At 40.2% G+C, this 26,593-nt stretch overlaps 3 protein-coding genes across 9 annotated transcripts; 1 reads left to right on the plus strand and 2 right to left on the minus strand.

The window, feature by feature from the left end:
• Positions 1–251: 251 nt before the first annotated feature.
• nab2 (NGFI-A binding protein 2 (EGR1 binding protein 2)) lies at positions 252–7,867 on the minus strand. 3 transcript variants are annotated; one of them, XM_061042759.1, is made up of 9 exons: positions 7,572–7,867; positions 7,244–7,353; positions 6,032–6,939; positions 5,784–5,917; positions 4,644–4,695; positions 4,385–4,499; positions 4,116–4,301; positions 3,726–3,772; positions 252–1,841 (listed from the first exon to the last, which is right to left on the minus strand). In XM_061042759.1, the coding sequence occupies exons 3-9, from the start codon at positions 6,926–6,928 to the stop codon at positions 1,806–1,808; spliced, it is 1,467 nt and encodes a 488-aa protein (XP_060898742.1). In that variant the 5' UTR covers positions 6,929–6,939; positions 7,244–7,353; positions 7,572–7,867; the 3' UTR covers positions 252–1,805. The 3 variants fall into 3 exon arrangements, with proteins under 3 accessions (XP_060898742.1, XP_060898740.1, XP_060898741.1); XM_061042757.1 differs by lacking the exon at positions 3,726–3,772 and having other exon boundaries at positions 7,572–7,858; XM_061042758.1 differs by lacking the exon at positions 3,726–3,772 and having other exon boundaries at positions 7,244–7,371; positions 7,572–7,858.
• Positions 7,868–9,526: 1,659 nt separating this feature from the next.
• On the plus strand, positions 9,527–17,418 carry dnajc14 (DnaJ (Hsp40) homolog, subfamily C, member 14). 5 transcript variants are annotated; one of them, XM_061042765.1, is made up of 8 exons: positions 9,534–9,654; positions 10,375–10,477; positions 11,100–12,523; positions 12,659–12,765; positions 13,065–13,184; positions 13,322–13,482; positions 13,630–13,732; positions 14,198–17,418. In XM_061042765.1, the coding sequence occupies exons 3-8, from the start codon at positions 11,312–11,314 to the stop codon at positions 14,502–14,504; spliced, it is 2,010 nt and encodes a 669-aa protein (XP_060898748.1). In that variant the 5' UTR covers positions 9,534–9,654; positions 10,375–10,477; positions 11,100–11,311; the 3' UTR covers positions 14,505–17,418. The 5 variants fall into 5 exon arrangements, with proteins under 5 accessions (XP_060898745.1, XP_060898748.1, XP_060898746.1 ...); XM_061042763.1 differs by having other exon boundaries at positions 9,547–10,254; XM_061042766.1 differs by having other exon boundaries at positions 9,561–9,654; positions 10,414–10,477.
• A 1,717-nt stretch (positions 17,419–19,135) lies between these two features.
• inpp1 (inositol polyphosphate-1-phosphatase) lies at positions 19,136–25,005 on the minus strand. Its single transcript, XM_061042768.1, has 6 exons — positions 24,728–25,005; positions 23,549–23,754; positions 23,404–23,464; positions 21,513–21,713; positions 21,248–21,422; positions 19,136–20,385 (listed from the first exon to the last, which is right to left on the minus strand). Exons 2-6 carry the CDS (start codon positions 23,750–23,752, stop codon positions 19,893–19,895), a joined length of 1,134 nt encoding a protein of 377 aa, XP_060898751.1. The 5' UTR covers positions 23,753–23,754; positions 24,728–25,005; the 3' UTR covers positions 19,136–19,892.
• Between the last annotated feature and the right edge of the window lie 1,588 nt (positions 25,006–26,593).

Consider the following 26,593-nt stretch of genomic DNA (forward strand, 5'->3'; position numbering starts at 1 on the left):
GTGAGTGTGTGTGTGTGAGTGTGAGTGTGTGCGTGTGTGTGTGTGTGTGTGTGTGTGTATATGAGTGCTGATAACAGCACTGGTACAGGTGAGTCATGCCTGATTCGAGACTCTGTGTGGAGTGTCAGTGCTATAAACAAGACGACAGCAGAGGTGTTGCTAGTTTTGTGACGCAGCTTCTTCCACACATCAGAGAACATCCAAGAAAAAAAATAAAATTCTTGTGGAAAATAAATGCAACACACAATGACTTTAAGAAATAAAATAACATTTATTGAGATGTAACAAAATAAATAATCTTTTTTGCAACATAAACTGAGTAGGTTACTAATGCTCAAGTGACAGGCATGTGTGAGTGATGCACAGCAAGCTACCTCACTGATATACTTATTAAGTATACCAAAATCACAACATTTTTAACCATATTCAACAAGAAATGTGTCATTGGATGAAGTAATTGTGCAACTTTTGAAACTTGTACTATTCTGGCCCATGACTTAATTTTGTGAACCTTTGCATGTTTTTTGTCTTCAATTTGAAAGATTATTCCCCCTAATTTGCCAGGTCAGAAGAACTGTGTCTAATAATGTGATTCATAAAAGGGTTACCTATAGTTAATTATTAAGACTAAAGAAATCATCCCAGTGACAAACTACATTTTAAAAATCTATACTTACAGATTTTCAGAAGATTTCTTTGAAAATCCTTTCTTGAAATTTGGAAAGCATTTTCCCCTAATGCTGAATAATGGTGTTTCTTTGCAAAAAAAGAAAAGAAAATGTAAACATTGAGAGGGAAGAGCATGACCTCCTCGTCAAAGTGTCCTTGATTTAAACACTGCAACTGAGCCAGAAACCTGATGTCAATGCTGCAAGAGGCAACTGAGAAATAAACTCCACTAAGCATCACTTTTCTTATTTCATGCTGTTGAGTATCAAAAAGGTGTTCTCAATCGATTTTCACATCATTTAAGAAAATGAAAAGGCTCATCTCTTACAAACGCCACACCAGTTGCTTTTGAAAAACATGGTAACAGAAAGATGTCAGAGAGGGGTTCAATATATCCCATGGCATTATATCTCATAAACCTCAGCATGTCTCCTTAAATCTGCTTTACCAGTCCGCATTGACTTTAGTTTTCTTCAGCTTTGAACCATAATGAATATCAAACTCTTCAAAATCAGATTAGTTCATTCATTTGTTCCTGAGTGTGAGGAGCTGCTTCAGGATGTTATTACACTGCTTTTATCTGGGCACTGACTAAAAAAAAAGAATAGAAAAGGTTCCAACAAAATTAAACTTACTTTACATAACTACAGTAAGTAACTGAAGTGAGTTATGATAGTTAATTTCGAAAGTTGCAGTGCCCCCTGCTGTGTAGAGCCAAATTCACTTTCAACAAATGGCCCTTTGAAAAAAACAAATGTTTTTTCATTTTCTTCTGATAAAACATTGGGTACATGTTGTCTGTGTATTTAGAAAAATGTAAAAAATGTCTCCCCTAAATTTTCACTGGATAAATTGTCTAACCAAACATTATGAATCAGTGCTTGGTAATCAGGAAAGTTTTATGAATTAACCAGTCAGCCGTAAATTCTGAAATTTACCGGATTGATTTTTTAAGTAAGTGAGAGTCCAGATGTAAGTGATGCAGGTATACACGGAAAACCTGCCCAGTAACAGCCCAAATTGCTGACTGGTGGTGTTCACTGGCAGGAAGAGAGCACAAGTTTCCTGACGATTTCATTTCCCTCGGTGATTAGAGTCTTCTTTTGTGATGCAGGGACTACCGCTCCTACACGCTGTTATCGAGCTCCGCCTCTCCACTTTAACCTCAAGGTCTGTGGAGAAAAGTCACATTTAAGGATGATTGGACATTTTACTCAGTAGCCCCTTTAATAACAAATCCTAAAGAACCAGTGAAGCCTGAAGACTGTTGCATTTTAGGTCATGAATTAATCTAAATGTCTGTAACACCCAAAACATCTACCATGAGCTGTCAACTCTAAATGTAAAGGACACTTTTAGTTTAATTCATTTACTTAATATTATGAATGCAAAATGCACAGCTCTGTAAGATCAGACAGCAAAGCCAAAGGATGAATATGAGTTAAGTCACAGTAATCAAGAAAAAACAAACAGTTTTGACCTTTGAAAAATAGTTTGGGGAATTCAGCAAGAAACTCTCCCACATGGAGTGAAGTCATCATGACAAATCCAAGCTGTTTAATATCTGATTGAGTCAACCAAGCGAGTGAACAAGACACATCAAATAAATCAAATGTTGATATTCATTGTGTATTAAGACAATCACCTGCGATGAGGATTCATTTGCTTGCCAGACAGAATATAGATTCCTGTGTAAATAAGTAGTACTTAAAGAGTCAAAAAATATCAATTTATTGAATTACTATTCATTTATTTATTGCTTATCAAGGAATCCTTGGTGTCCATTTGTGTTAACAGAGGCATACTGTAATAAAACATGATGTCTTTGTGTTAAAGAAAAATGTGATAGCGCATATTCAGCAACATACATGGAGAGATACAAGAGGGAAGATTTGTCACATATGTGCTTTTTTATTAACCAGAGGAGGTTGAGATATGGCACAAAACGGTGACGTAGACAGGAAGTGAGAGAAAGTTCTGATTAATGAGACGAGGGAAACTTGGATGAGTGAGAGAGAAAAAAAACAAAGTGATGGAGATCAACGTCAGAGATGAAACATATGTCATTTTTTGTTGTTTCCACAGTCCTTTCGACGGAGGGAGAAGATGTAGAAAAAAGACTGTGCCATTTCCCTGCCCACAGGTTTTTATTTTTGTACACTGTCGCTTGGTGAGTCAATGCAACACCCCTCCAATTACCTCCCACTCTCTCGCCCCCACGCCCCATCCATCCCGCCCTTCAGCCCACACACCTAACACACTCTGACGTCAGTCAGAGCTGAGAGGGGGGGCTCCGATTCTGCCGCCCACAGAGTACTTCCTATGCCCCCCTCTCCTCCCCGCCCCCTCATGTCTTTGCTGGCTTCCTTCTCGCTTCATCTCTCTGGCTTGCTATCACAGCCCAGAACGACTAACTTGCTCAGATGACTCCCTTTTTGTTCTTTCTTGTGAGAAGCTGTGATGAATAATAAAAAAAATGCTACGATAACAGGGCATTGAGGAAGTGCTGTAACAGTGTAACACCCCCCTCCTCCTCCTCTTCTTCTCAACCCTCCCTCTTGCACTCCTTTCCTCTCCATATATCGCTCTCCACCTCCTTCTGCTTCCCCTGCTAACTTCTCTCCTCTCTAATTTGCAGTCTGGTGAAGTTCAGCTTTGCATGGTGGGCGGCGTCACTGAGTCTGACTCACTAGAGTTCAAACTCGAGAGCTATGAAGTTTTTATTGTTAGGAGAGGTTAGGGAGTCTCTGTCTGTCCCCAGACATCAACCTAATCTCTTTTGATTACCACCTATCATTCAAATGTTAATAATTTGTTTGATATTTTGGGACATATGGTTATCTTCTTTGTTGGTAAGAAGGAGAGGAGGAGATTGACATCACTCTAATGTTTGTTTGTTGAAAAATCTTAACATCAGCAGCTGGTTAGCTTAGCAGAAAGACTTGAAGCAGAGGGAAACTGCTAGCCTGTTTCCATCTGAAACTAAGACAATCAAAACACCAGCACCTCTAAAGCTCAATGATTAACACATTATAACTTCTTTGTTGAATATTCACAGAAGTGAAAAGCAGCTTCCAGACAGAAAATAGTCCAGCACATACTCCTGTGCAAATAGTTTTTTCAATTTATTTTTTTTTCACAAAAAAAAAAAAAAATAACATACAAAAAACCAACCCTAAATATGTGAGTTTACAGGTCCTAATAAGAGTATTGTTTAACCATTGCACAGGCCATATTAGCAGGTGCTGGCTACGAGTCTATATCTACAGTTCAAAACGGAGACTGGTATCAGCATTCTCAGCTAACTCAGACAGAAAATTTAAATATTTTGGGGAAAAAAACTGAAATGTTCTAACCAAAACAAAAATGTGCAACATTTCAAAATAGACTTTTATTTTGTGTCTATTACTGAGCACATATTATTAAGTCATTATTGGAAAAGTCACCTGTAGAGTGAGTTCCTTCTGATCCTATGATGAGCTTGCCAGCCCGATCATGTGACACCAACCGTGCCAATCGCAGCCCTTCGTCCATTAGCGTTTGTTGTATGAGATGGCGACTCCAGTTGGCAGGGTTAGAGGTATCGGAGTGGGGCCTGGGGGACGGCGACTGGTTGCACTGGGAGCCGATGTCTGAAATGGACAGACAGAACTGGGTGTAAATGGTGTTTTGAAACTGTAAGGTCTTATAGACACAAAGATCTGAAGTGTTTTACCATGTGAGATACTGTCGAGGCTTTCTGTGGATAAGCTGTCATCATCTGCCCTCTGGGTCATGCCCTCTGAGCCGTCCACTCCGAGGAGAGATGACACACTCTCAGGCACAATGACCTAAAACACATCACTGTCATTTCAGTGATGAACCACTTCACATAACTTACAAGTGACCTGAACTTTAGCTATGTTTACACATAAGGTCAGGTGTTAGAATCACACATTCATCAATAAGAAGTCCCTGCTGGTGAGAGAAATCACCTCATGTTTCGCTCTCTTCAGGAGCAGGACGTTGTTCTCATCTGCATTTGTCCTGCAGGAGGAAAACAAACAGTCAATTTAACATCAGAGTTCATGTTTGAGCTTGAAAATAAGGAATTGTAAAATAATAAATCCTGGCTCAGGGTCTGCAAAAGTGTTTTCAAGTAGTTAGAAATAACGGGCAATAATTTAAGATTTTCATGAAATCTATCCTATGTTTTTGTATTTATTGCAGTGACAGACAAGAATACAACTTTTATTTAGCTTAATTGATCTGTATTTTTATTTTTATTTTTACTATAGATGCCCAATAAACAATGGATTTCTTACAATTATTTATGTCCAAATATGTAATGTTTTCTGAATGCCATGTGGGAAATGTATGTATTTGGTTGGATTTATTTATGAATTATTTGACTTTTCGTTTTTTCATAAAAAAATAAAAAAACATTTATGGCAGGAGTAATTAACAGTCATACATTTTAGAAAAAATGTAAGCAAATGCTTCAGTAAATATTTGATTTTTGATTGTGCTGTGTTTCTCTCATTTATCTTATTTTCACCATTGAATATAATTGTGTTATATTTCATTCTGAGAAGCCAAACCTCATCTGGCAATGGGACTGCCAATGAAGCCTTGTGGCTAACTCCAGTAATTTAACATTTGTCTAAGTGTTGATTAATCTACAAAGTCCCTTCTCAAAGACATTAATTAAAAAACGAATTTTAAAGGAACATTTTGATTAGAAACTGGTGACATTTACTCTATTAGTAATTACATGAAGATATTTTTAGTACCTTGACAAACATTCAGGCTATTTCTGAGTTGTGTGAGTCTGATGTTAGATCAGAATACTAAGGCCACAGAGGAAAGAGTTTGATGCCAGCTGTGAGCTGAGCCCAGTTCATTAAGAAAATAAAAGAGTTTGAGGCAAGAGGATTCATATAAAAGACTAGGTGTAGAATGTGATATATGCAACAAGCACTCTGAAATGATTGCATTTATCTTACATGTGGCTTATTATAACATGATGCTTCTCTATGGACAGATGTTTCTCATGAGATGGGAGAGCAATCAAGACACAGCAGGTGCTGGTTTCTGGTGACGTGATCACTCTGAGTTATGGATGGTGCCCCTACCTTGCATGCTTGAGTGTGGAGGTGTAAGCACATTTTCTCGCCACCTGCCGAGCCAAAGAAAAGAGCTCCACCCGTCTCAGCAGTAAGGCATTGTCGCGCATACAGAACTGGGCTGCAGCTTCATTGATGATCAACTGCGGGGGAAAAGCTCTGAGTAAAGGAGGGGTAATACAATAAAGACATTGCAGACTTTATGTAAATGATGTATACTCATGCCTCATCTTTGTTCTTGTCTTTGGTGCTTTTACCTCATGATGTGTAAGCTGCTTCCCTTCTCTCCTCTTGGAGTCAAAGCGTCCGTAGATGAGACTGTACTTCCTAATTTCTTCTTCTTTGTTGACATCCTGGGAGCCCATTTTGAAGATGTGACCCACAGTTTTTGCCATCTTCTTGTTCATCCGGAGCAGAGTCTTCACCTCTGTAGGATCTGACCTTGGCAGTGTCCTGAGAAGCCTATCCACACTCTCCACCACCGCCCTTGCAGTCTCTCCGTCCAGCTGTCCTCCGGGCCAGGCTGACAGGGCCGTCGAGTTGAAAGATGCAGAGGGGATTGGAGATATGCAGGGACCCAGAGGACACTGTGGGCTAGGCGGCTCCTCCTCTACTCCAGATGCAGAAGCCAAGCTGTAGTTCCCATCAGGCTCTGGGCTGAGCCAGTGTGGATCCATGGGGGACAGTTTTTCTCTGTAGTGTGTGTCTGGTGGCTGTGGGGACGCCTGGGAGCAGGGGCTTCTTGGGCTGCCACTGTGCATTGGAGTAAGACAGGCCCGGTCCTCCCTCTCACACGGAGACCCGGGCTGCCCATTGCTCACAGACTTCCTGGGCCCGCCTGCTGGTCCACTTCCTGTCCCTTCCACTTTGAACAGTGGGATGCCCCCCAGAGGAACATTGGAGACGGGCTGGCTGAAGAGGGCAGGGTTGGCAGCCCAGTCTCTGAGGGCCTTTTGCAGCCTACGCACATGAAGTGGCTTGGTGGCCATGCCAACTAGTGCCATGATCTCCAGGAACTCCTCCTCTGCCGCCTCGCAGAGCTGCTGCACATCGTCACCGCCCTGTTGGATGAAGGTTTCATAATAGGCTAGCAGGTTGGCCCTCTGCAGCACCCGATACAGCTGCAGCTCCCCAAGTGTGCGTGGCAAAGACATGTCACAAAGCTCTAGAAAGTTTAGGAGGGAGAAAGAAAACACATGAGCTTGCAGGTGGGGAATCCTTCCCGATTATTAATACAAGGAAATATTTTTAAATCTGGACAACACCTAAGCCCGCTGTCTACACCTTGTCCACATTCTTCTATATTAATGAAGCACAATTAAACAAAAAGATGCATGTGGGAAATGTAGGCATGCCTTCAAGCAGAAAAGTTCCTCATATAGCATACTTAATATTTTGTCCCTTTTAAACATTCTTCCCATTGAAGCAATTTTGACTTTGATGTATGAGTATACAAAACCATGTCTTACCTTTTCGAGGTCAGGTAGGCGAATGGGTACAGAGGGGGACCTGCGTAATCACTGAAAGGTGTCTCCAACCACGCGATGTCACAGCATAGGTCGATACTCGCGGAGTGAAACTAATCAAGAAATAAAAACTAATGTCGGACAAAAAGACAGACAGACAAACGTACGTAACATCTAGACTACACTAAAGTACAAACACTTTGATTATTGTTGTGTGTTCTTTTAGATAAAGGCATCGACTGAAGACGAGCACACATAATCCTGAGCCAGATGTGAGCAGAAAATAGCCTTCTAAAAACACAGCACAGTGGGTTTCTCATTCGTTTCTTACCCTGTTGCCTTTTCCGAAAGCTTCCCCTGCTCAAAGTGGCGTAGTAGATCCCCTTTGCGTATCGTAGCTCGTCTGAAATCACTGGCAGAAATCCTCCTCCGGCGCACCGTATTGGTTGCTGGCTGCCCTGTCTGTGTGGGCTGGAGAATGACGGGGGCGGACTGCAGCACGCCATCTGACCGAAAAAGAGCCTTCCTCTCCCGGTAGAGAGGCGGCTTTCAAATTGGAGATGTGGGTGGTGGTGGTGGTGGTGGTATTGGTGGGGGCTTGAAGTTAACCCTCTGCGTCTCTAAGATTAGTCTTTTATGCAGAGGCTTTGGGGGGTTCCCACACTTTTGCCTTGTCAAAGACCACTTAACAAATAGGCTATAGTCTGCACACCGACAATATGTCTGAAACAGAGCTTAACAGATGTGACACAAGTGGAAATGATTGCTATGCCTTTTTAAATAGATAGGAGGTGGTCGGTCGTTCATTATAGCCTACATGTCATACTTGCTTTTTTTTAGTGCTGATTTTAACAGCATTTGTAAACTTAAGGGCACAGTTCACACAAGCTCAAATCACCAAACGTCAGCCTATTTGGAGTTTTGTCTGGACATTAAATACTTTAAAATCTCAACATCTCTGCCCAAGCACATTCAATATCTGAGACCTTTTTTACATGGTGTGCACTTAAAGGCCTATTTGAATCACACAATAGACATCTGCGTGCATCTTTAATTCGGGTTCCTCATAATATTTTCACGAGTGGACAAAACAATATTCAATACTTTTGTGTTTTAAAATAATCATTGTGCCATAGGCTTACGCCAACAACCACACTAATGACTGCATACGTGGTATTTATATGCCACTTTTTCCTTATTTTAACTGATTTGAAATCATACTTCTTTATTAGACCCTGCTTGTTGAATGTAACCTATTATAGAATTAAGAATCATCTTTACTCAAACTATGTGACTTTGACAAAATCACATGAAAAAAGGTTGATACAGACACTTTTGACAATAAAGAATCCTCCTGAGGGGTAGGGATTGAATAGATAGTCCGAGTTGAAAAAAGGGGAATAATGCAGATTTGTATTGCATAGAGTTTCACAAGATTCTACAATTATTGCTGTATTAAGGAAAATACATTACCAATTGTTAGCTCTGCTTTACATTCAAATCAGTGGGTGGCAGTAGGGCTATTCAATGTTTTGTTTTTAACATTTCGAGCAAAACAAAGAAGAAGCGGTACAATGTAGAGGCATTCCTTCTTTTCACTTTGGCCTATGCAAATAACAATAAGGTGCATTAAGAATTAAACAACTCATAAACCTGTCCTTTTTACAAGGAAAATAAAAATAAATAATATGAGTAAAAATTACAATATGGTAATGTACTTTGGTACTTAAATACATTCCATTACACAGCCTTCTCATACTCCTGTACACAGGTTTAACAGAGAAAAGAGAAATAAATTATACTGCACAACTTTATATTAAAGTCGACTGATTAAATCAACTAGAGCGTGGTTCTTGTGATTTATAGCCTGCTTAGCAAATCTTTTCTTCACTTAAATAGATTTGAATTGTCGAATTTTTACAAAGCAATGTAAGGTTCTCTCTCAATTCCATAATTTTACTCCATAAATTGAAACGTATCTTTGTTTCAGAATCTAAATATGTTATATTTGGTATCAAGAAAGTAAAACAGTAAAACATGTCAAATTCTTAGGAGTACACTTTGATGAGGGAGTATTGGGAAAAAACAGAAAAATAATGTTGTATAAATGTAAGAAGGTGATACATATAGGTAATGTGTTCCCTCTCTGGGTGTACATATTATATATCAATAGATAGAATAGGATTACTTTGTCTAAAAATTGAAGTACTTTGAAGTACTACCAAGACTGGCCTGGGAGAGGCGCAATGCACCGCAAGGCATCTTGACTGCAGGAAAAACCCAAAGAAGAAGAAGAAGAAGAAGCAGCAGAAGAAGAAGAAGAAGACGAAGAAGAAGAAGAAGAAGTGGCTAAAAAAAACAACACGGGCACTTGGCTGTCTGTGAACAAATAAGGTTACACAATTATCTGAGAGGTATAAATGGCATCTAGTTTGTTTAAATGCAAAATGCAGATTAATTCTAATTCTTTACTTAAATCGTCGGCTGGTAAAACATGCATTAGGTTAGTCGTGAAACCTCACAGGAAGGGGAGACTGCCGTCTATACTAACCTTAGCATGACCAGCTAACTACAGGTTTCAGCTAACTTGGCTACTCATTTGGTTGTTTGCAGTTGGAATATGTTTACAATTGATGTGCTGTGTCATGGTTTTGGTTTAAGACCTTATTCAGTCGACTATTGCGAGGTTAGCTTTCTTTTGGAAAGCTAATGTGAGTCCCTGTAGCGCCTGTCTGTCATTCTGTTGGCTGCTTCCTCATGCTAACACACTTGCTGTCAGCTAGCATTAGCCGCCTTAAAACATCTGGTTTTGTCAGTGTTTACATGTTAGTATTCTGTTTAGCTGTGAAACGGACAGGAAGGTGCATTTCTATGTTTGTGTTGGTCGCTTTTTGTTGGTGTCCTTTGACCAGTCCGCGTTGAGATCCACTTTGTTCCTGTTTATCAGACTGAACCAGACAACAACAAAGCTGTGTTATTGAATGTAAACTATGTTTCTGTACGTCCTTATCAAAGTGAGTTTTGTAATCTCATTTAACTATTGCGTACTTTAAAAAGACTAGACACATAGGGACATGTATGTGCAGTAAATGTAAGTTAATCATTAATGAATTGCATTACTAATTTGTTCTTAGCCCATTCCTTTATTCAGGACAGCTTGTTTTGATATGCAGTCATGGTGGAACATATAGCTTCAGATGAACTCCTCTTCATAGTGCAGGTAGCAGCATGTGAAAGGTAAAAATGTGACATTTTCATGATCGCTAAATCCATTGTATTTTGTCTCTCTTAGAAAGTCAGAACACGTGTAAATGTGTCTGTTATGAAAAGTATTGCCGCCTCATGTTGTCCAAGTAAAAGTCCAGGCCTTTAGATAACCAGTTTCTTAAGATCCAAAGACAAAAAAGAAGGAGAAAATGTTTTTATTTTATTTATGGCAGTGGATTCATCTTTTATCAAATTTGTTCACTTGGCAATACTATATCTGTTGATTAACCACTCAGTTAATTGGGTTGCACTTTCCAATCTTCTGCACTTTTGAGAGTAGCAGTATAGATTTATTAAGTTTTTTATTTTATTTCACATCTATCATTTAATCTGTACAGCATTATATACACTGTATGCAAGAGACACTGTAAGACTGCAAGAGACATTGTATGTGTTAAAATGTTGCCACCATTGTGTAACAGATGTGAATATATTAAAAAGTATTTGATTTAGTTCCTGTGACGTATTAATACAAGTTGTATACTATAAGTGGCTGCTGATAATGAAACATGAAACAACTTCCCTTTTAAATTCTAGCTACTTACTGTGGGTGTTATCCTGGTATTTTAAACTCTATGTATTACTTTTTCAGGTAACCCCCCGACACATGATGTAAGGAGAATAAAAACCTTTTGACACCTGGAAGCGGCTGCTGACATGATGGACCTGAGACTGGCCCTAAGGAATCCCCAGCCTCACATTTTTATAAGAGCCTGGGGAAAATGTTGCTGATTATGGATCTAGGATATTCTCTTCAATGAGATTGACATTTCACAAAACCTCAATCAAACAGCTGTAAGGAACATGGAAAAAGAAGCAGCTCTGCCGGAGATGGGTGGAGTGATGGATGCTGAGGAGGAGATCCCTGATGGAGAATCCACTTCAGGGACAAACTCTGGCCAGTGTGAGGCCAGAGATGATGACCTTGAGCAGGAGGATAAAACAGCCTATCTCAAATCTCAGGACACCTCAAATGCAGCCACTCCCCATGACGCTGGAGTCGCAGAAGCAGAGTATTGTGGATCTACAGAGGCCAAAGAGGATACTGGGGAGGCCTCAGACGGGTTTGATCATGACAGCAGCGCAGATCACGAGAACTTGCATGTTATAAATCAAGAAGAGGATGAAGCTGCAAAGGAGCAACATATGAATGGGGAGTCTGGTTGGAGGACAGGATCTGGAAGGAGATTTAAACTAAGAAGCACCGGCTCATTTTCAGAGCAGAGCAGTCAAAGTGCTTTTTCCTCATTTCAGCGAGAGAGAGTCATGTCAGGTGGAGGAAGACACAAGCAGACCCGCAGGCGCAATCACCACCACCATCAGCAGAGCCGAGCTCGGCGACGAACAAGCAACCAACTCTTCTTGGCTTTCAAGGACATGCTGTCAGAGTTCGTGAGCTTCTGGTGCATCTCCTGCGTCCACATGATGATTGAGATTATTGTCACATTAACTCACAACTGTGGAGTCGGTGTGGAGACTGGAGGTATAAAACTTTACAACTTTGGGCAGCAGCTTGTTGGAAAGATGACGGATATAGCAGGAATGAAGGCGGATGCTAGTCGGTTTGTGAAATGGACAACAAGCACAGGAACAGACATGGCTGATAAAGTTGTGAGGTCTGCAAATAGGGTAAAAACGGCTGCCTTATCTTGTATGAGACTTTTCTATGTTTTGTTTATTCTCAGTTCCCAGTGGGCAAAGGGTGTGTTTGTCCGGCTCACTGGAGAGCGGGGAAAGCGGTATTGGACAGCTTTACAGGAATCAAGGTTTTGGAACAGGGTGTTATCCCTGCTGGAGAGGGTTCGCAGCAGGTTTAGAAGGGATGGACATGTACCGCTTTCGAGTCCTGAATCACCAGGCAGGGCGGGGAGAAGTCAGCCAGGCCAGGAGCTGGAGAGATTGTTGGCCTTAGCTGAGGTACCTGAAGACGAGCTAGACCCCTTTACAGTTTTAGGTGTGGAGGTGCATGCCACTGAAGCCGAGCTGAAGAAGGCATACAGACAGCTGGCTGTCCAGGTATGTGTAAAGCTCCTGTGGCTGAGGGAAAAATACAGCTGATAAATGCCTGAATTAATGACTAATGTACAACATCTGAGGCTGATTGTTTCTGGTTTACTCATGCAACCTTTTCCCTTGTCCTTTCTCTCTCAGGTGCATCCAGACAAGAATAAACACCCACGAGCTGGAGAGGCGTTCAAAGTGCTGAGGGCTGCCTGGGATATTGTCAGTAACCCAGAGACACGACGAGAGTATGAGCTGTGAGTAGGGTCATACAATGTTTAAATTGTACAGCAAAGTCAACCTCAAATGAAGTAATTTCTTCTAAAGCTTTTAAATTGTAAAAAGTGATACAAAGAAATTGACTGAAAGTTTCTTCTGTTTTAGGGTTAACACTTTTTTCTTCTGAACATATTCTGTTAATCTTGGACGGTGTAGTGTAATTGTGCAGGGATTTGGAGTGTGTTTCATGCCATAGGCCTGTTTTGTTATATATATATACATATATATATATATATATATATATATATCACTAACTGGTCTGCTCCTTCCCATTCAGGAAACGCATGGCAGCAACTGAGCTCTCCAAGTCCATGAATGAGTTTCTCACTAAACTGCAGGATGACCTGAAGGAAGCCATGAACACCATGATGTGCACAAAGTGTGAAGGCAAACACAAGTATGTCCTTACACAACCCGCATGACACACTGAACCAATGCACAACATCTGCTCAGACTGCAGTGAAACACACAGTTGCTTCCTGAAAGGTAGCAGACCCTAACCACAGTCCCGATTCGGCTCATGTTTGTGTGCAGGCGGTTTGAGATGGATCGTGAACCTGCAGAGGCCCGTTTCTGTGCTGAATGCAACCATTGCCATAGCGCTGAGGAAGGGGACCTGTGGGCCGAGTCCAGCATGTTGGGCCTCCGTATCACATACTTTGCCTTTATGGATGGCAAGGTGTATGATATAACAGGTGAATGTCAGATTATAATCAAATTGTTCATTCTGTAGTTTGCATGAGTTCATTTATCGCCAGTGTCCTCCTTCCTGCTCATCGAGTGTAATCGCAGGTCAAAGAAAAGCTCAGTCATGTACCTACTGTGATGATGTAATGTTTCAGAGTGGGCTGGCTGCCAAAGGATAAGCATCTCCCCTGACACACACCGTGTGCCCTACCACATCTCCTTTGGTTCAAAAAACAACAGCAGCTCTACACGAAACAGGTATGTCCCTTCGAGTGGAAACGGGTTGTTATGGCAACCAGATGACCTCCTGTTGTCATTCTTTTGTTCACATATTTGAAGTGTAAATGATTCCATCCTCCTCTGGCTAAGTCAGTCCTATATTTGGCCTTGTGATATATTGAACCAAAAACAGATTCATTGATAGTTTGAGTGAATATTGCAGTATGGAATTTTTCAATTACTGTCACAAAGCTAAGTACACAATACAAAAAAAATTGAAGATACATTTTTTTAATGAAATGTTATGTTCAGAAAAGTAAACATAAGCTGTTTGTATTTTATACCAAGATATACTTCATCTTAAGATAGCGTAATATTTCCCCCCTAATGCCTTTACAATGAGCCAGGATTAATTGCACTTACATGCTGTTGCCGCATTAACGTCTATAAAAGCAACATTTCACTGGTGGTACAAAAGATGTATTTTCCAACTATAACTTTCAGGGCACCTTCAGAGCCATCTCCAGGTCCCACCAACCCTGCAGATCTGCAGGACTTCTTCAACCGCATCTTCAAGGGAGCACCTCCTAATGACATGGCTGCCAACGGGGGCTTCTTCCCCTCAGGTCCACCCCATCACCAACCACCTGGTGCTGGAGCGCCTCCCTTCTCCCCTCCCTTCTCTCCTCCCCCAGGCCCAACCAATTTCTTTATGCCGGGGAGTCAACGGCCAGAGTCAAGCGAGACATGGGCTGAAAGTGGGAAACCCCCAAGGAGGAGGAAGAAGGTCCGCAAACCCTTCCAGAGGTGAAGTGTGTAGACTTCTCAGTGTGTCAACATCTCAACACAGGGACACAATGAATAATGGCCATGTTTGTCTCTTGCCTGCCTGTTGGCATATCTAGACCTGAAGTAGAGAAGATTCATGTGCGTCAGGCTGCAGTCAACCAGAGGAGAGAGGATCGTGAAGTGGAGCCTGGGGATTGAATACAAGTATTGAAGGAGGTTTTAAGACATGGAAGTCATGGTGCTTTATCTCTCACTCACCTTATATTTTTGTTGGTCTTAAAGACGACCGTAGCCTTGGCATTAAGTCCTTATCAGGATGCTCTAATGAAACATTTTCCTTTCATAATTTCCTGCCAAATCCTGCAATGCATGATTATTTCACAATGCATTTGAACACTTAATTTGTCTCACTTTTGTTTTTTTATGATTTGTCTCGGGTTAGTTTGGTTCCACTCAGAGGAATGCTTGAAGAGAGCAGGAGAATCAGTGTGACAGTGATTTATTGATCACTTCAATCCACATGAAGAAGATAAACATCCATGCAGCTTCACTGTGTCAGTGTAACTCATCTTAGTGGCATTTAGGTGTAGATTTGCACCTCGCCAACAATAAGTAACAAATAATCCAAACCAGCTCCACCCGACACATGAACTGAACTGCATGTATGGAGTATTGTATGCTGTGAATCTCTGGTTGTTGGCCTGCACACAGCACACACAGTTTTAAATTCTTAAAAGTGACAATTTGACATTTTGAAATGTTGGTGTTATTCTTCAAGAAGGTTTCTTAGCTCTTTAATAACAAAGACTTGATCAACATTGCCTCTGTTGAGACTTCATTTAGCCAGACAAAACTTAAATGTTGGTCGTAGTCTGATGGATTTACAAAGGGAGTAAAACAGCACAGCATAGTACACTTATCAATGTGAGTCTTATTTGATATCAATTATTGTGCTTTGTACTAAAGAAAGCCGGACCTGTTTGTAAGCAAACAATGCTTTCAAAAGTTTATTTGTACTACCGGTGTCATTTGATTTGGTTATTACTGCCTTCCCATTCAGCCTTGAATAAGACTTCACTTATGATCCATAAGTGAAGTCTTATTCATAATGAAATAGCAACATATGCAACGTGTCTTTTTCGGGTTAATACTTCTAAATCTTACAACATTTTCATTAGGGTCGAACTTGTAAAGTGCCATTTTATGCAAGCTATAATATTTTGGGGTATGTTAAGCCATAACTTCTACAGTAGTGATTGATCATCATTCATGCAGCTCAGGAAAACAAAAACAAAAAACACCATTAACCATCAGACAGAAAGTTCTTGAAAATAATGCTGCTACTTCTGAGTGCGTCGAGCTAACATCAGATTTCTGTTCCGCCCTGGTTATTCCATTCAAATGAAGTTTTGCTATTAACTGGTGTCTTCCTGTGTTCAATACTTCTCTCTGTGAGTTCAGCTTTCAAAATGTCAAAGTCACAGGTTCACAGAGAATTGGGGCTACATTTAGTGAACAGATTTTTCTTTTAATCACTGCAGTATTACAGTTTATAACAACATGAAGGTGTCAGGAAAATGATACAGGTTGTATTTTTGGGTTTGGTTTCTTGAAGGGTTCTTGAATAGAAATAACAGTTTAATTTTCTTCTTTTTAGGTTAATTTAAGAAAACAGAACCGTCATTGTTTACACCTGATATGTGATGATAGTGAAATGGATTTTATGTGTGAAAAAGCATTTGGTAAAAAGGTTATTTTTTAATATATTGCCAGTTAATGAGGAAAAAAAAACATGATCATTGTATTTTAGTTGGTTTTTGTTGTTTGCACATCCATCCAGGTTGTAACACCAGAGGGATTTGAACCGTCATCAGAGTCCTCCAGCTGTAGCTGAGTAGGAGTTGTAGCTTGTGAAGCTAATGGCTTATTTGCTAATTGAGACATTTTTTTGGGGGGGGGGGATGGGGGGGGGGGGGGATCTGAATGTTTACCAATAACAAAACAAACCACCAAGACTGTTCACATCTGGAGAAACCCCAGGTCACAGTTTTTTGATACCTATTGAGGGTTTGGTAGCTCGAACACATGAAACTTTGTTGCATGAATCATTGAAGCAGGACGTTGAGTTTGCCATGCGTTTTTCAAGTTTCACATTGCTTTTTCTTTCATACACATTTAACGCACTACCCAGACATGCGTTGAGTAATTGTCCACTTAAATGGCTCTTCTTTCTAAATGAGATCGACTCCAAAGGTTAAAAAAAAAAAAAGTGGTCCTGGATGATGGTTATTCTGGGGAAAACAAATTGATAGAATAAAGGATGGCTACAAAACAGAAGTATGAATGTTTTTTTGTTTTTTGTTTTTAATTGGTTAGGGCTGAATCCTGATAAATACTATGGGATAATCAGAGAAATGACAATGCCTTAGATGTATATTTCCTTTTGTAAATTAGGATCATTTGTTCCGGATCTTTTCTATTAAACCTCCTGCTTTTCTTTTTACATCCTTGTTTTCTAATGTCAGCATTTTCAGACAAACGGTCTTTCTTTGTCTGAGTTCCAGTCAGATTCAGCCCCTTTCCAGGAAACTGGACTCACAGCTAAGCCCGTTAAGCAGTGTGCGTTTACTTTCTACATGTTCACCTTGACTTGAGAATGTTCGGTGTTGTATGTGTTAAGGTAGCAGGTCGAAGTCCGAGAGGTCGAAGAAAGAGCCAACACTTTTTTTTTTTTCTTTTTGTTCTTTTAAACAGAATATGCAGAGGTATTGCAAAAAAAAAAATAATAATAACAATAATCTGACAATCATCAGGGTTTTTCGTAGGGAACCATGATAGGAGTTCCCTGGCTGGCAAAACAGTTTGAAAATATCACTGTTGGGTTTCTTTTCCCCGCTTTCTCTGGTTTTCAAAATAAAGATGATTTACTCTATGGACATTCGTGTTATACTTTATGCTCAGTTTACTTGACATGATTTTGTTCAAACACATACAGTGACTGAAGAAGTTCCACACTCGTCATCATTGCACACATTCTGATTAGACTGTTTCTGTCCTCTAGAGGAGTCAGTTTGCCTGCATAGATCGAATCTCTTGATATTAATATTTCATTTAACCGTAAACCAACACTGGAAAGAGCTCTGTGTGTGTCATTATTTTACCTCTTATGGCTTTTCCCAGCTCTGACCTCATTAACTGATGGAGCTGTAGCTGTGGAAAGAGGGCAGGCTAAGTCTACCCCTCTGCTCCTTATAAGGAGCTGTTTTTAGAGAGGTGAAGACTCCTGCACACGGCATCATTTCACTCTCATTCACTCCTTTGACTTATTATAGCCTTTAACAGGTTAGATAAGGCCTAATAATTATACTATCACTCTTTCATAACTGCTATTCAGACACTTAAAACCAAGAAGAAGAAAATGTCCAATCAGTCAGAAGCAGTCTTGTGATTTCCCATAACCTTTTCTTGTCCGTTTCCTCAGCTGTCCTGCAGTGAGCACTGTGCCTGCATAACACATACAGAAACTGTAACAACGCTCTGCAATGTTTAATAACTGATTATCAGATCTGAGTTTAATAACGTTCACATATTGATTAATTTAATAAATCTGAAGCCGACATGTTAGTAGTGACTGAAAGATAGAGGGAGATGGTCTTGTCTTTGTTGCCCATCACATCACAAGGAGGCACACTCATCCAGTTAGATATGGGATCAAGGGTAATCAACCTTTTATCAATCCACCCCTTGATGCACACCCACTTCAACATAAATACACTGATTTACAATGTTGACTATATTGGGGACATAAATATTGTTTCTTTTTTTTAAAAGACGCAAAGCTTTTGATATTTTAAAACTAGATCAGGAAGAGAGGCGTCTCTTTTTTTAATTGAAAAGCAGTACCAGTGATGGTCTTCTCTTATAGTCTATATTTCTAGTTACATCAGAGCACTCGTTTCTTTATTGTTCCTGAATAATTCATTTAATGCTGCTTTTCCATTGCGGGACCTTTTACCCAGGAACCAGGGAGTTTGGCTGTTTCTCAGTGCTTTTCCACAGCAGCGACCGGGGTCTTTATAGCGGTCCATGGAATTCATTTGAGCTGCTTAAAGGTCCCTGCTGGAAAGATAATACTTAATAAAATAATGTGACTTTTTGATTTGGAGCAAAGAACCTTTTCTGATTGGTCCAGTACTCCGACAGCATTCAGAAGAGTCCTTCCTAAGTCAGCACACTCATTTTCTCGATCAGGTTTTCAGACCTCGGCTGGTACTTTCATACTGCCAATTCAAGGCGGGATATTTACGGCCCTGTTATGCCTTGTTTGCAACACCGTAAAAACACGATGACAAACCTCACACTGGAACACCACTATTACACTGTTGCAGATGCAATGTGCAAGTAATAAGACGTAATGGCTTTGTTATGGCACTATTGGGGGGTCACAATGTGGAAATGTGTGGAAATAAAGATATCAGAGGTAAAGGATATACTGGGTAGAATGCTCTTAGTAAAGCTGCATGATTTTGGAAAAAAGTTAAATTGTAATATATTTTCTTTCTGCGATATATTTTGTGATATTACAAAAAATATTGAACATTATACCAGATAAATAGTTTGTGTGTTTCAAGGACATATATGCAATTAAAAATTAGCTTTTACAATTTTTATTATTTGGAACTTTAAAGTCTCTTTACTACTAACATATCCACTTTAACCACCCTTACATCTCTGAATAAAGCATGGACTTCTTGGTAGCAGTTGAGTTACTCGGATGTCGTCCACCATTTCTTATGTCGTTCAAAGTAACATTCAGACTGCATGTCCAGTCCCGTAAAAGAAACCTTTTCAAAAGAGATGCAGTAATGTGATATCAGACTGACATTATTATTTATAGAAAAGTTATAAAAGATGAGAAAATTGTCAGTTTTATGCTTTCTGCATCAAGGCAAAAAAAAAAAGGAGCTGCATGATGTGCTTCAGGTAATCTGCTTGATGCTCCCGGTCCTCCTGCGATGTGACCACTGAAAACGCACACATCACATTTAAAGTCATATCACGCAGCCCTAGCTCCTGGAACCACAAGTCCTGTGTACTTTTATTAGAAATGCTGTTTCAGCCACATTTAGCTCTATGTTTTTTTCTTTTTTCAATATGCAACCCAACCATAAACTTGTACTCTCCACCATAAAGAAACCCTTTGAAGACATTTAACGAAGGCAGGACTTTTGTAATATACACAACTTTCAAATATATCAGTTTAAAAAGTAGACAGGATTACTTAAAAGTAAAATATTTCATCCCTTACCCCCACCCTTCTCTCACATATAAATTACATTGAAAAAAATGAATACGATCATATTTGCAACAACCTCATCATCTTGCTCTGATTATATCCACCTCTCCCTGACTACAGCTTTCCTCTCAGAGCTCCTGTGACACTGCACAGTTGAGAACAGTCTCTATAAGCCACCAGGCCACCATGGTTGGCCCAGCGGTTTGCTCCTTTATACTCAGTGTATGGCTGGTGATAGGTCAGTTCTGTCTGCTGATCCTGTGCTTTGGAGCTCGACTGTAGACTCTTACGAAGGTCCACCACCCCTCCTCCGAGGGCTCGGAGCAGGGCATGAGGTGCGCAGGAGTCCCACTTAAAGGTGCTCCCCTCTGACAGGACGTAAACATCAGCCAGGCCCTGAATCACACACAGGATCTTGTATCCGGCTCCAGAGGCGTACATCAGCCTGTCAGGGCCGCACAGCGACGTCAGAGCTTCCTTCACCACCTGCTTCTCACTGGAGCTCAGCACCACAGACAGACGCCCTCCTGATCCAGCTGCTGGCAGAGACTCCGAGCACACGTTTACATTGCCATAGGACACCCCCCAAAAGTGCCTCCCCCTCCAGCTGTGGATGCAAATGATAAGTGGTGGCTTCACAATCTTTTACAAAAACATTTTGGTTAAAGCTGCTTTTACAGGACAACATGGCCATGCGGTAACCTGGATAACAAAGCTCTTCTCAAGGTTCAGGAAGTTCATCTGGTAATAAGTCAAATCGTCACCTAAACACTTGCCACAGTTCTCTGATTTATCTCACATGAAGAGTAGCAGGTCTGAACTCTTAAAAAAAAACACACTCACACTTAGGAAAAGAAAAATGGGAGATTCGTAAAGGACGGATGCACAGAAGACATCGATGATTATGTAGAATGAATCTACAAACATTTCCTTTACACTTTGTAATGCATCTTATAGGAAGTTTGATCATTAAGGTCATAGTTTGTTATAATGATTATTGAACTGCATTATGTTGAAAGGTATTTAGATCAGGCACACTCACAAGATAGTAGAAACCATCTTGATTTAATTTAGTCCAATAAAACAAGCCATGAGTGTGTGACCTCGATAATAAACGTATAAAATGGTTTATTTACACATCAGTGTAACTTAAATGTTTACTGGAAGAGCTCAGTAAAGGCAGAAGCTTGAACTGGATTGATTCAGATTTTCAGGTTAATGAATTAAAGTCATCAGGTTTCTATTTACATTTGATCCTGATTTTAAAGAAAAGATTTGTGACTCCAAGACAAAATTAAAGATGCCTCAAATCTGTCTGACAAATGAATGTGTTTCATTTGCATTGTTTAGAAAACAATAAAACTGTATATTAATAGATACATGGGCTGACTGTGGTCTGAGTGTTTAAACCGGCCTAAAGAGGTAATGTTTCTGTGTTTCTAAAAACCACACAACATTTTTCAACTCACCCTCCACCTTCTGGGATTTTATGGTTGAACGGCTGGTTGATGACACCCATGACAGGCTCACCAGTGTTCCGTAGATAAACCCCGATGAGGACCAGAGCACAGTGCAGACCTGAAGGGAAGAGGTGTCCCTCCTCCAGCACCTCCTCTCTGCCCTCTATGTACTGACTGGTGGCATCTTAATGACAAACACATAACAAACAGTCGTCAGAGAGGCTCTACTCTCTGCAGGGTGCTGAAACAAAGCCGCAGGATCACAGTTTCTCACCTATAGGGTCAATCCAGATGCCGAGCTCGGAGGGGCTAAGGGGCACCTTCAGACTGTCAGTGTTGGCGACGATGGTCACTGGGTCCTGGTGGATTGCTCGAGCAAGCAGAGATGCCGCCACGTGATCGCCATCCAGCACTGTGCCGAGCAGCGCGGCGGTCTCCTGCTCTGTGCCACACACTGTGACCGTCACACTCTCTCCTGGTGTAACAGTGACAGAGAGACTTCATTTCTATGCTTGACAACACAGGACTTTAAATATTTACATAGGGCAAAGATGTTTGGACAGTGACACATTAATGTGTTTGCTCTACGTTCAGATTATTTTATATGAAAGATGATTCACTCTCTATTAGGTACAAGTGCACATCATAACGTCAAGTTTACGTTCTGAACTACTATAAAATTATATTCTTACTAAATTGTCTTCTTAATCTTATGAAGCCATGTTTGAACTAATATGAGATCTTATTCCGACAGTCTGCAACAACAACAATATTCTTTTGGATAGAGACGTAACGTTCCCATACCAAAATCTGGACCTCAGTAATAACCAACAAGTGCCAGAGTAGTTAGCAGTTGCAGCTGTGTCCAGACTAAAGCGGTTCGTTTGCACTTACTGACATTGTGCTTTGGATACAGGTCAGTGGATAAAGTAGGAAACCAGTATGAGTCCAGTGACATACAGCAGAGTGCCAAGTGCCGGAGTTAAACCCTAACCACCATAGCTTCTGTAAATTGAGTGCAATATAACATCCTAGATTATCCAGGGCCCTCACAGTCATTTTTATCAATGTATTTTTCATCCAGATTGATTATTTTAACTCTGATACTAAAGTGTGTGATGGGAGAACTATGATGGCTAACATATTTTGGTAGTTCCTTCTCCACTAGCACCTCACGCTCATTTGCTGTTCTTAAACAATAGTGGCTATATTGGCGACCTTAGCGTATATTGTTGTCGTGTAGGCCTCTGTTTTAGTAGAGAATAAAGAAGTCGCTGATAACAGGTACCACATTTTAGACCATTCCAAAGAGGTTTGTTTCCTTTCCCTTTCCTTGTATGTAACTCTGTTTTTTTTGTTTCTATTATCTGGTTCTTTATTTGAGTTTATCACTCTGAGGGCTCAGCTGACAGTTGTGGAAAAATCCATGTGGACCAAGTAAAAGAGCAGCACTCGCCCTCCTTATCACCGCAATAAAGGCTTCAAAGTGCTTCAACCCAACTGTTCCAAATGAGTGACTCAGTGTTCAACAGATACAAATGAGGTTATAATAGTCAGCTTCAAGGTGTGTGTGTTTAGAGGTTTTAACAAAGCTGGAGCAGTAAATGAGTCCAGTTTGCCAATGATGGTTAAGATAAATTGAATAAATAATCTGTTCGACCTCAATTGAACTAGAATGAGAATTTGGGATTTGTGTTTTGATCAAACTATTAATCTTCGGCAACATCTAGAATATCCAGAAGTAAACTAACAGAGCTTTCATTCAACATATTCTAACATACATCTACAACTTACATCATATCCTACTGGCAACCTGACTGATTGGTTGGTGTGTTTTATTGTATAAAATGCTGTCCTATGTCAGATGTATCTGCAGCAGCATTAAACAGAACATATAATATGGAAAATGATGCAGGAGATGATTTAGAAATTCTGTTATTTTAATGTTATGTTTAACAAGGCAGTATTCTCAGTACCTCTGCTTAACCATATCTGTGCCAAAGCTGTTCCCAATCCATGTTGAAAAGGTCTATTTTTACCTAAAAAAATGACCCATATCAACAATTTTTCCTTTTTGACCAGAACCTGCTTTAGCTGTGAATTTCAATGTCAGCCTTTGCAGAAAACTGTTGCAATGTAGTGCAAGTCAATTATAAAGTTATTACCAAGGCCGTTCTCAAACTTGTTGGACTCCTCTCCGTGAATGAAATCAGCCATCTCAGGAAACTAAACAAAGAAATAGACAGGACATGATTAAAACCTAATAAACCAGTTTTAGGTCATAGCATACTGCTCTCTGACATCTCCGACCTGTGCACCAACATCATGACGGATCATTTCCTGGATCACCACGTCTGCCAGTGTCTTGAAGTCCTGGACAAACTTCTTGTTCTTGTCATCTCCAGTCTTCTCTTGAACGAGGAGCTGAAAAAGCTGAGCCTCCTGCCTACAGACCCGGGCCACATTGGCCGCTTTCTCAGCCACCCGGAGCAGCAGCCTCAGCAGATCAGCCATGACTGAACAGAAGAGCAGAAGCAGAGAAGTGTTTAGTCGACACACACACACACACATATGGAAACAGTGTGTGTGTCTGTGAGAGTGAAAAAGAGGCGAGGTGGGTCACACTTGCACATACAGAGCTAATTATAGCCTCAAAATGAAAACAGGGCACTTCTGAAAAAGACAATCATATAAGGGAGGGATGTGGTTTTGGGTATTGCATGTGATCCAGCACAGTATCTCTGCAAGTCAAATACCAGACAAAAATAGACTCTAGTAATCCCAAATTCTGTGTATTAATCCAAAAGGTCTGCCATACTTTGTTTGATTGAAAGATTATTGTCTATTTGATTGATTAGCTGATGCTGGTGGGTTTAATTGTCACTCTTTTCGTTTTTTAAAGCATGTATGTATGTGTATGTGTATCTGTGTGTGTATATATTTCATTTTCTGTTGAAATGATGTAATTCTTATCGCTTTGTTGTTTTTATTTGTCTCTTAAAAAGTGAGGTCCCTTGTATAAGCCTGTTGGCTTCTTAGCCTCTCCTGACTCACCTGTGTGCTCAATTAATAAATAGAAAATACATTTTGTTTGAAACAATAGGTATGTTTAATCTTTTAGTGTGTTAATGTGTAATAAAAACACACCATAAATAACAGCATGGTGTGTGACTACTTATTTAGAGTGTATGCTACTGAGTGCCACCTACACACTCATGGGTACTATTAGTAATTTTAGAGGAATATTAGATTAGATTAGATTCATCATTACATCATCTCTGTTCTCTGGGGATGGAAAAATATGCAAAGTAATTTTTACTCCAGGTATGTTGACCTCTAACTACACACAACATATGTATCTCTATGACACTTACGGCTATTAACATTCCTGTGAACAGGTTTACAAATGTTAGCTTAGCATTTATAATGTAGCAAAGGAATTTAACTTGAGAGCACAATAACAACACTGTGGAAAGACTGAAACCTTACCAAACCCAGGTCAACGTTATCCACTGCTCGTTTTTCTCTCGTCTGTTCTTCTCGGTAGCTGTTTTTTTTTTTTTTTTACTGTCCGCTTTAAAGCAACAAAAACTGGTTACGTTGTGGAACGAAAATGTAAAAATACATGTAGTTTCAGTAAAAAAAGTGGTGAAAACGCGCTTAATTTAAGCCCGAGATTCCTCTGCTCTGGTGCATTTACGTCAGTTTCCTATCGCAGGAAGGGCGGACACTCCTCTATCATCTAGGCCGCCAAGCCCAAGGTATGGACAGACACGTAGGCAGAGCCAGCGGAGAACACGGCTCCTCCCCTGCTCCTCCCACAAGTATAAGGTGTAGACAACAGGAAATGTGGCCGCGGCGCGTTCAAGTGCAAATGTGAAATTGAAGCTTCAGATTCAGTTAGGACCTAAAGTTTGATTTAAACAAATGTGGAACACTGGAGGTGACATGATGTGGGTTTTTTTTCCAAACACACAGGTTTTGTGAACCTGTTTTCTAAATTAAAATACATGTTCTGATTATAACGCATGCATAAAATATTGTTGTCGTGTCAAGTTCAAGGTTTATGTAATGTTAACCTTGCAGATCTGAGCAACTGTCAGAGGAACATATGAGATAAGAGAGTTCAGGAACCCCAGGAAAATATATGGTTAGCAACTTAAATGACACTTATATTTAATATTTACAGATGTGCGGTTATATGATGTGAAAGCATACAGAGAGTGAGTGAGAGATAGAGAGAGAGAGAGAAGCTCATTGGCAGTCTAAGCATATAGCAGCATAACTATGAGCGGGTCCATACTTGAGCCAGCCTTAATCAGCTTTATAAAAAGGAAAGCTTTAAGCCAACTCTTAAAAGTACAGAGTGTGTCTGCCTCTCATTTACCTGACTGGTAAATGATTCCAAAAGAGAGGGGCCCGATAACTGAAGACTCTACCTCCAATAGTGTTTCAGAGACAGTGGATACCAAACACAGGCCTGCATTCTGGGAGCTTAGTATTCTAGAGGGTTTATACAGCTGACCATTAAGAGCTTCGTAAGAGAGAAGACGGATTTAAATTATATATTCTACTCTAGATTTTATAGGGAGTCAGTGCAGAGAAATTAATCTAGGAGAAATGTAATCTCTTTTTCTAGTTCTAGTTACGTGCTGCCGCATGTTAGACCAACTGAAGAGTCTTACTAACTGGAGCAACCAGTTAAAAAAGAGCCGCAGTAACTCAGCCTAGAGGTAATAAATACAGGAACTAGTTTTTCTACATCGTTTTGGGGTGGTGCAAAATGTTGGTAGGCATTTGACTATGCCAGCATCTACACCAGGGGTGGGCAACTGGTGGCTCAGGGGCCACATGCGGCCCCCGTCAACCCTCAACGTGGCCCTCAGGTCAATTTTTACATATCAATTAATTGAAAACATGACAAAATCTGCCATGAAATCATGAAAACCAGAAATATGTCCATAATAATATTTGATCACTGGTATGTGTTGAGTTAAATTTGAGACATAATCGACTGTAATCGTTTTTGTATCCTACAATTTGGCCCCCTGGCAGTGAGAATTAAATGAATGTGGCCCTTGCTGTGACCAAAGTTGCCCATCCCTGATCTACACAATTGCCAAACTTTGACCTATATATGGTAAAATCAACAGGATTTTGTTGGTGTCAAAAAGGGGGGAAATTACTCATTTCCATGGGTATTGGGGGTTTCCATGCGATTAACTCCCACTAAGGGGTGAGTCTGATTCAGATCAAATTTGTTGCATAGCTTGAATCAACATTGAAGAAAAAAGGTGTCACCTTGTTAAGCCCTAGTTAGACCTGTAATGACATGTAGTTGGAGAACATGACATT

The sequence above is a fragment of the Labrus mixtus genome, chromosome 7, assembly GCF_963584025.1.
Source record: "Labrus mixtus chromosome 7, fLabMix1.1, whole genome shotgun sequence".
NCBI lineage: Eukaryota > Metazoa > Chordata > Actinopteri > Labriformes > Labridae > Labrus > Labrus mixtus.

Bases quoted from the DNA above. Each gene is read 5' to 3' on its own strand.
- nab2 (XM_061042757.1), bottom strand. From the start codon at position 6,928: ATGTCTTTGCCACGCACACTTGGGGAGCTGCAGCTGTATCGGGTGCTG. The intron at 5,918-6,031 runs GTAAAAGCACCA...TTTCCCCCGCAG, and splicing joins AGCAGCTTACACATCATGAG to TTGATCATCAATGAAGCTGC. The intron at 4,696-5,783 runs GTAGGGGCACCA...TTCCTCCTGCAG, and splicing joins TCCACACTCAAGCATGCAAG to GACAAATGCAGATGAGAACA.
- dnajc14 (XM_061042762.1), top strand. From the start codon at position 11,312: ATGGAAAAAGAAGCAGCTCTGCCGGAGATGGGTGGAGTGATGGATGCT. The intron at 12,524-12,658 runs GTATGTGTAAAG...TTTCTCTCTCAG, and splicing joins ACAGACAGCTGGCTGTCCAG to GTGCATCCAGACAAGAATAA. The intron at 12,766-13,064 runs GTGAGTAGGGTC...CTTCCCATTCAG, and splicing joins ACACGACGAGAGTATGAGCT to GAAACGCATGGCAGCAACTG.
- inpp1 (XM_061042768.1), bottom strand. From the start codon at position 23,752: ATGGCTGATCTGCTGAGGCTGCTGCTCCGGGTGGCTGAGAAAGCGGCC. The intron at 21,423-21,512 runs GTGAGAAACTGT...TTTGTCATTAAG, and splicing joins CATCTGGATTGACCCTATAG to ATGCCACCAGTCAGTACATA. The intron at 20,386-21,247 runs GTGAGTTGAAAA...TTGCATCCACAG, and splicing joins AAAATCCCAGAAGGTGGAGG to CTGGAGGGGGAGGCACTTTT.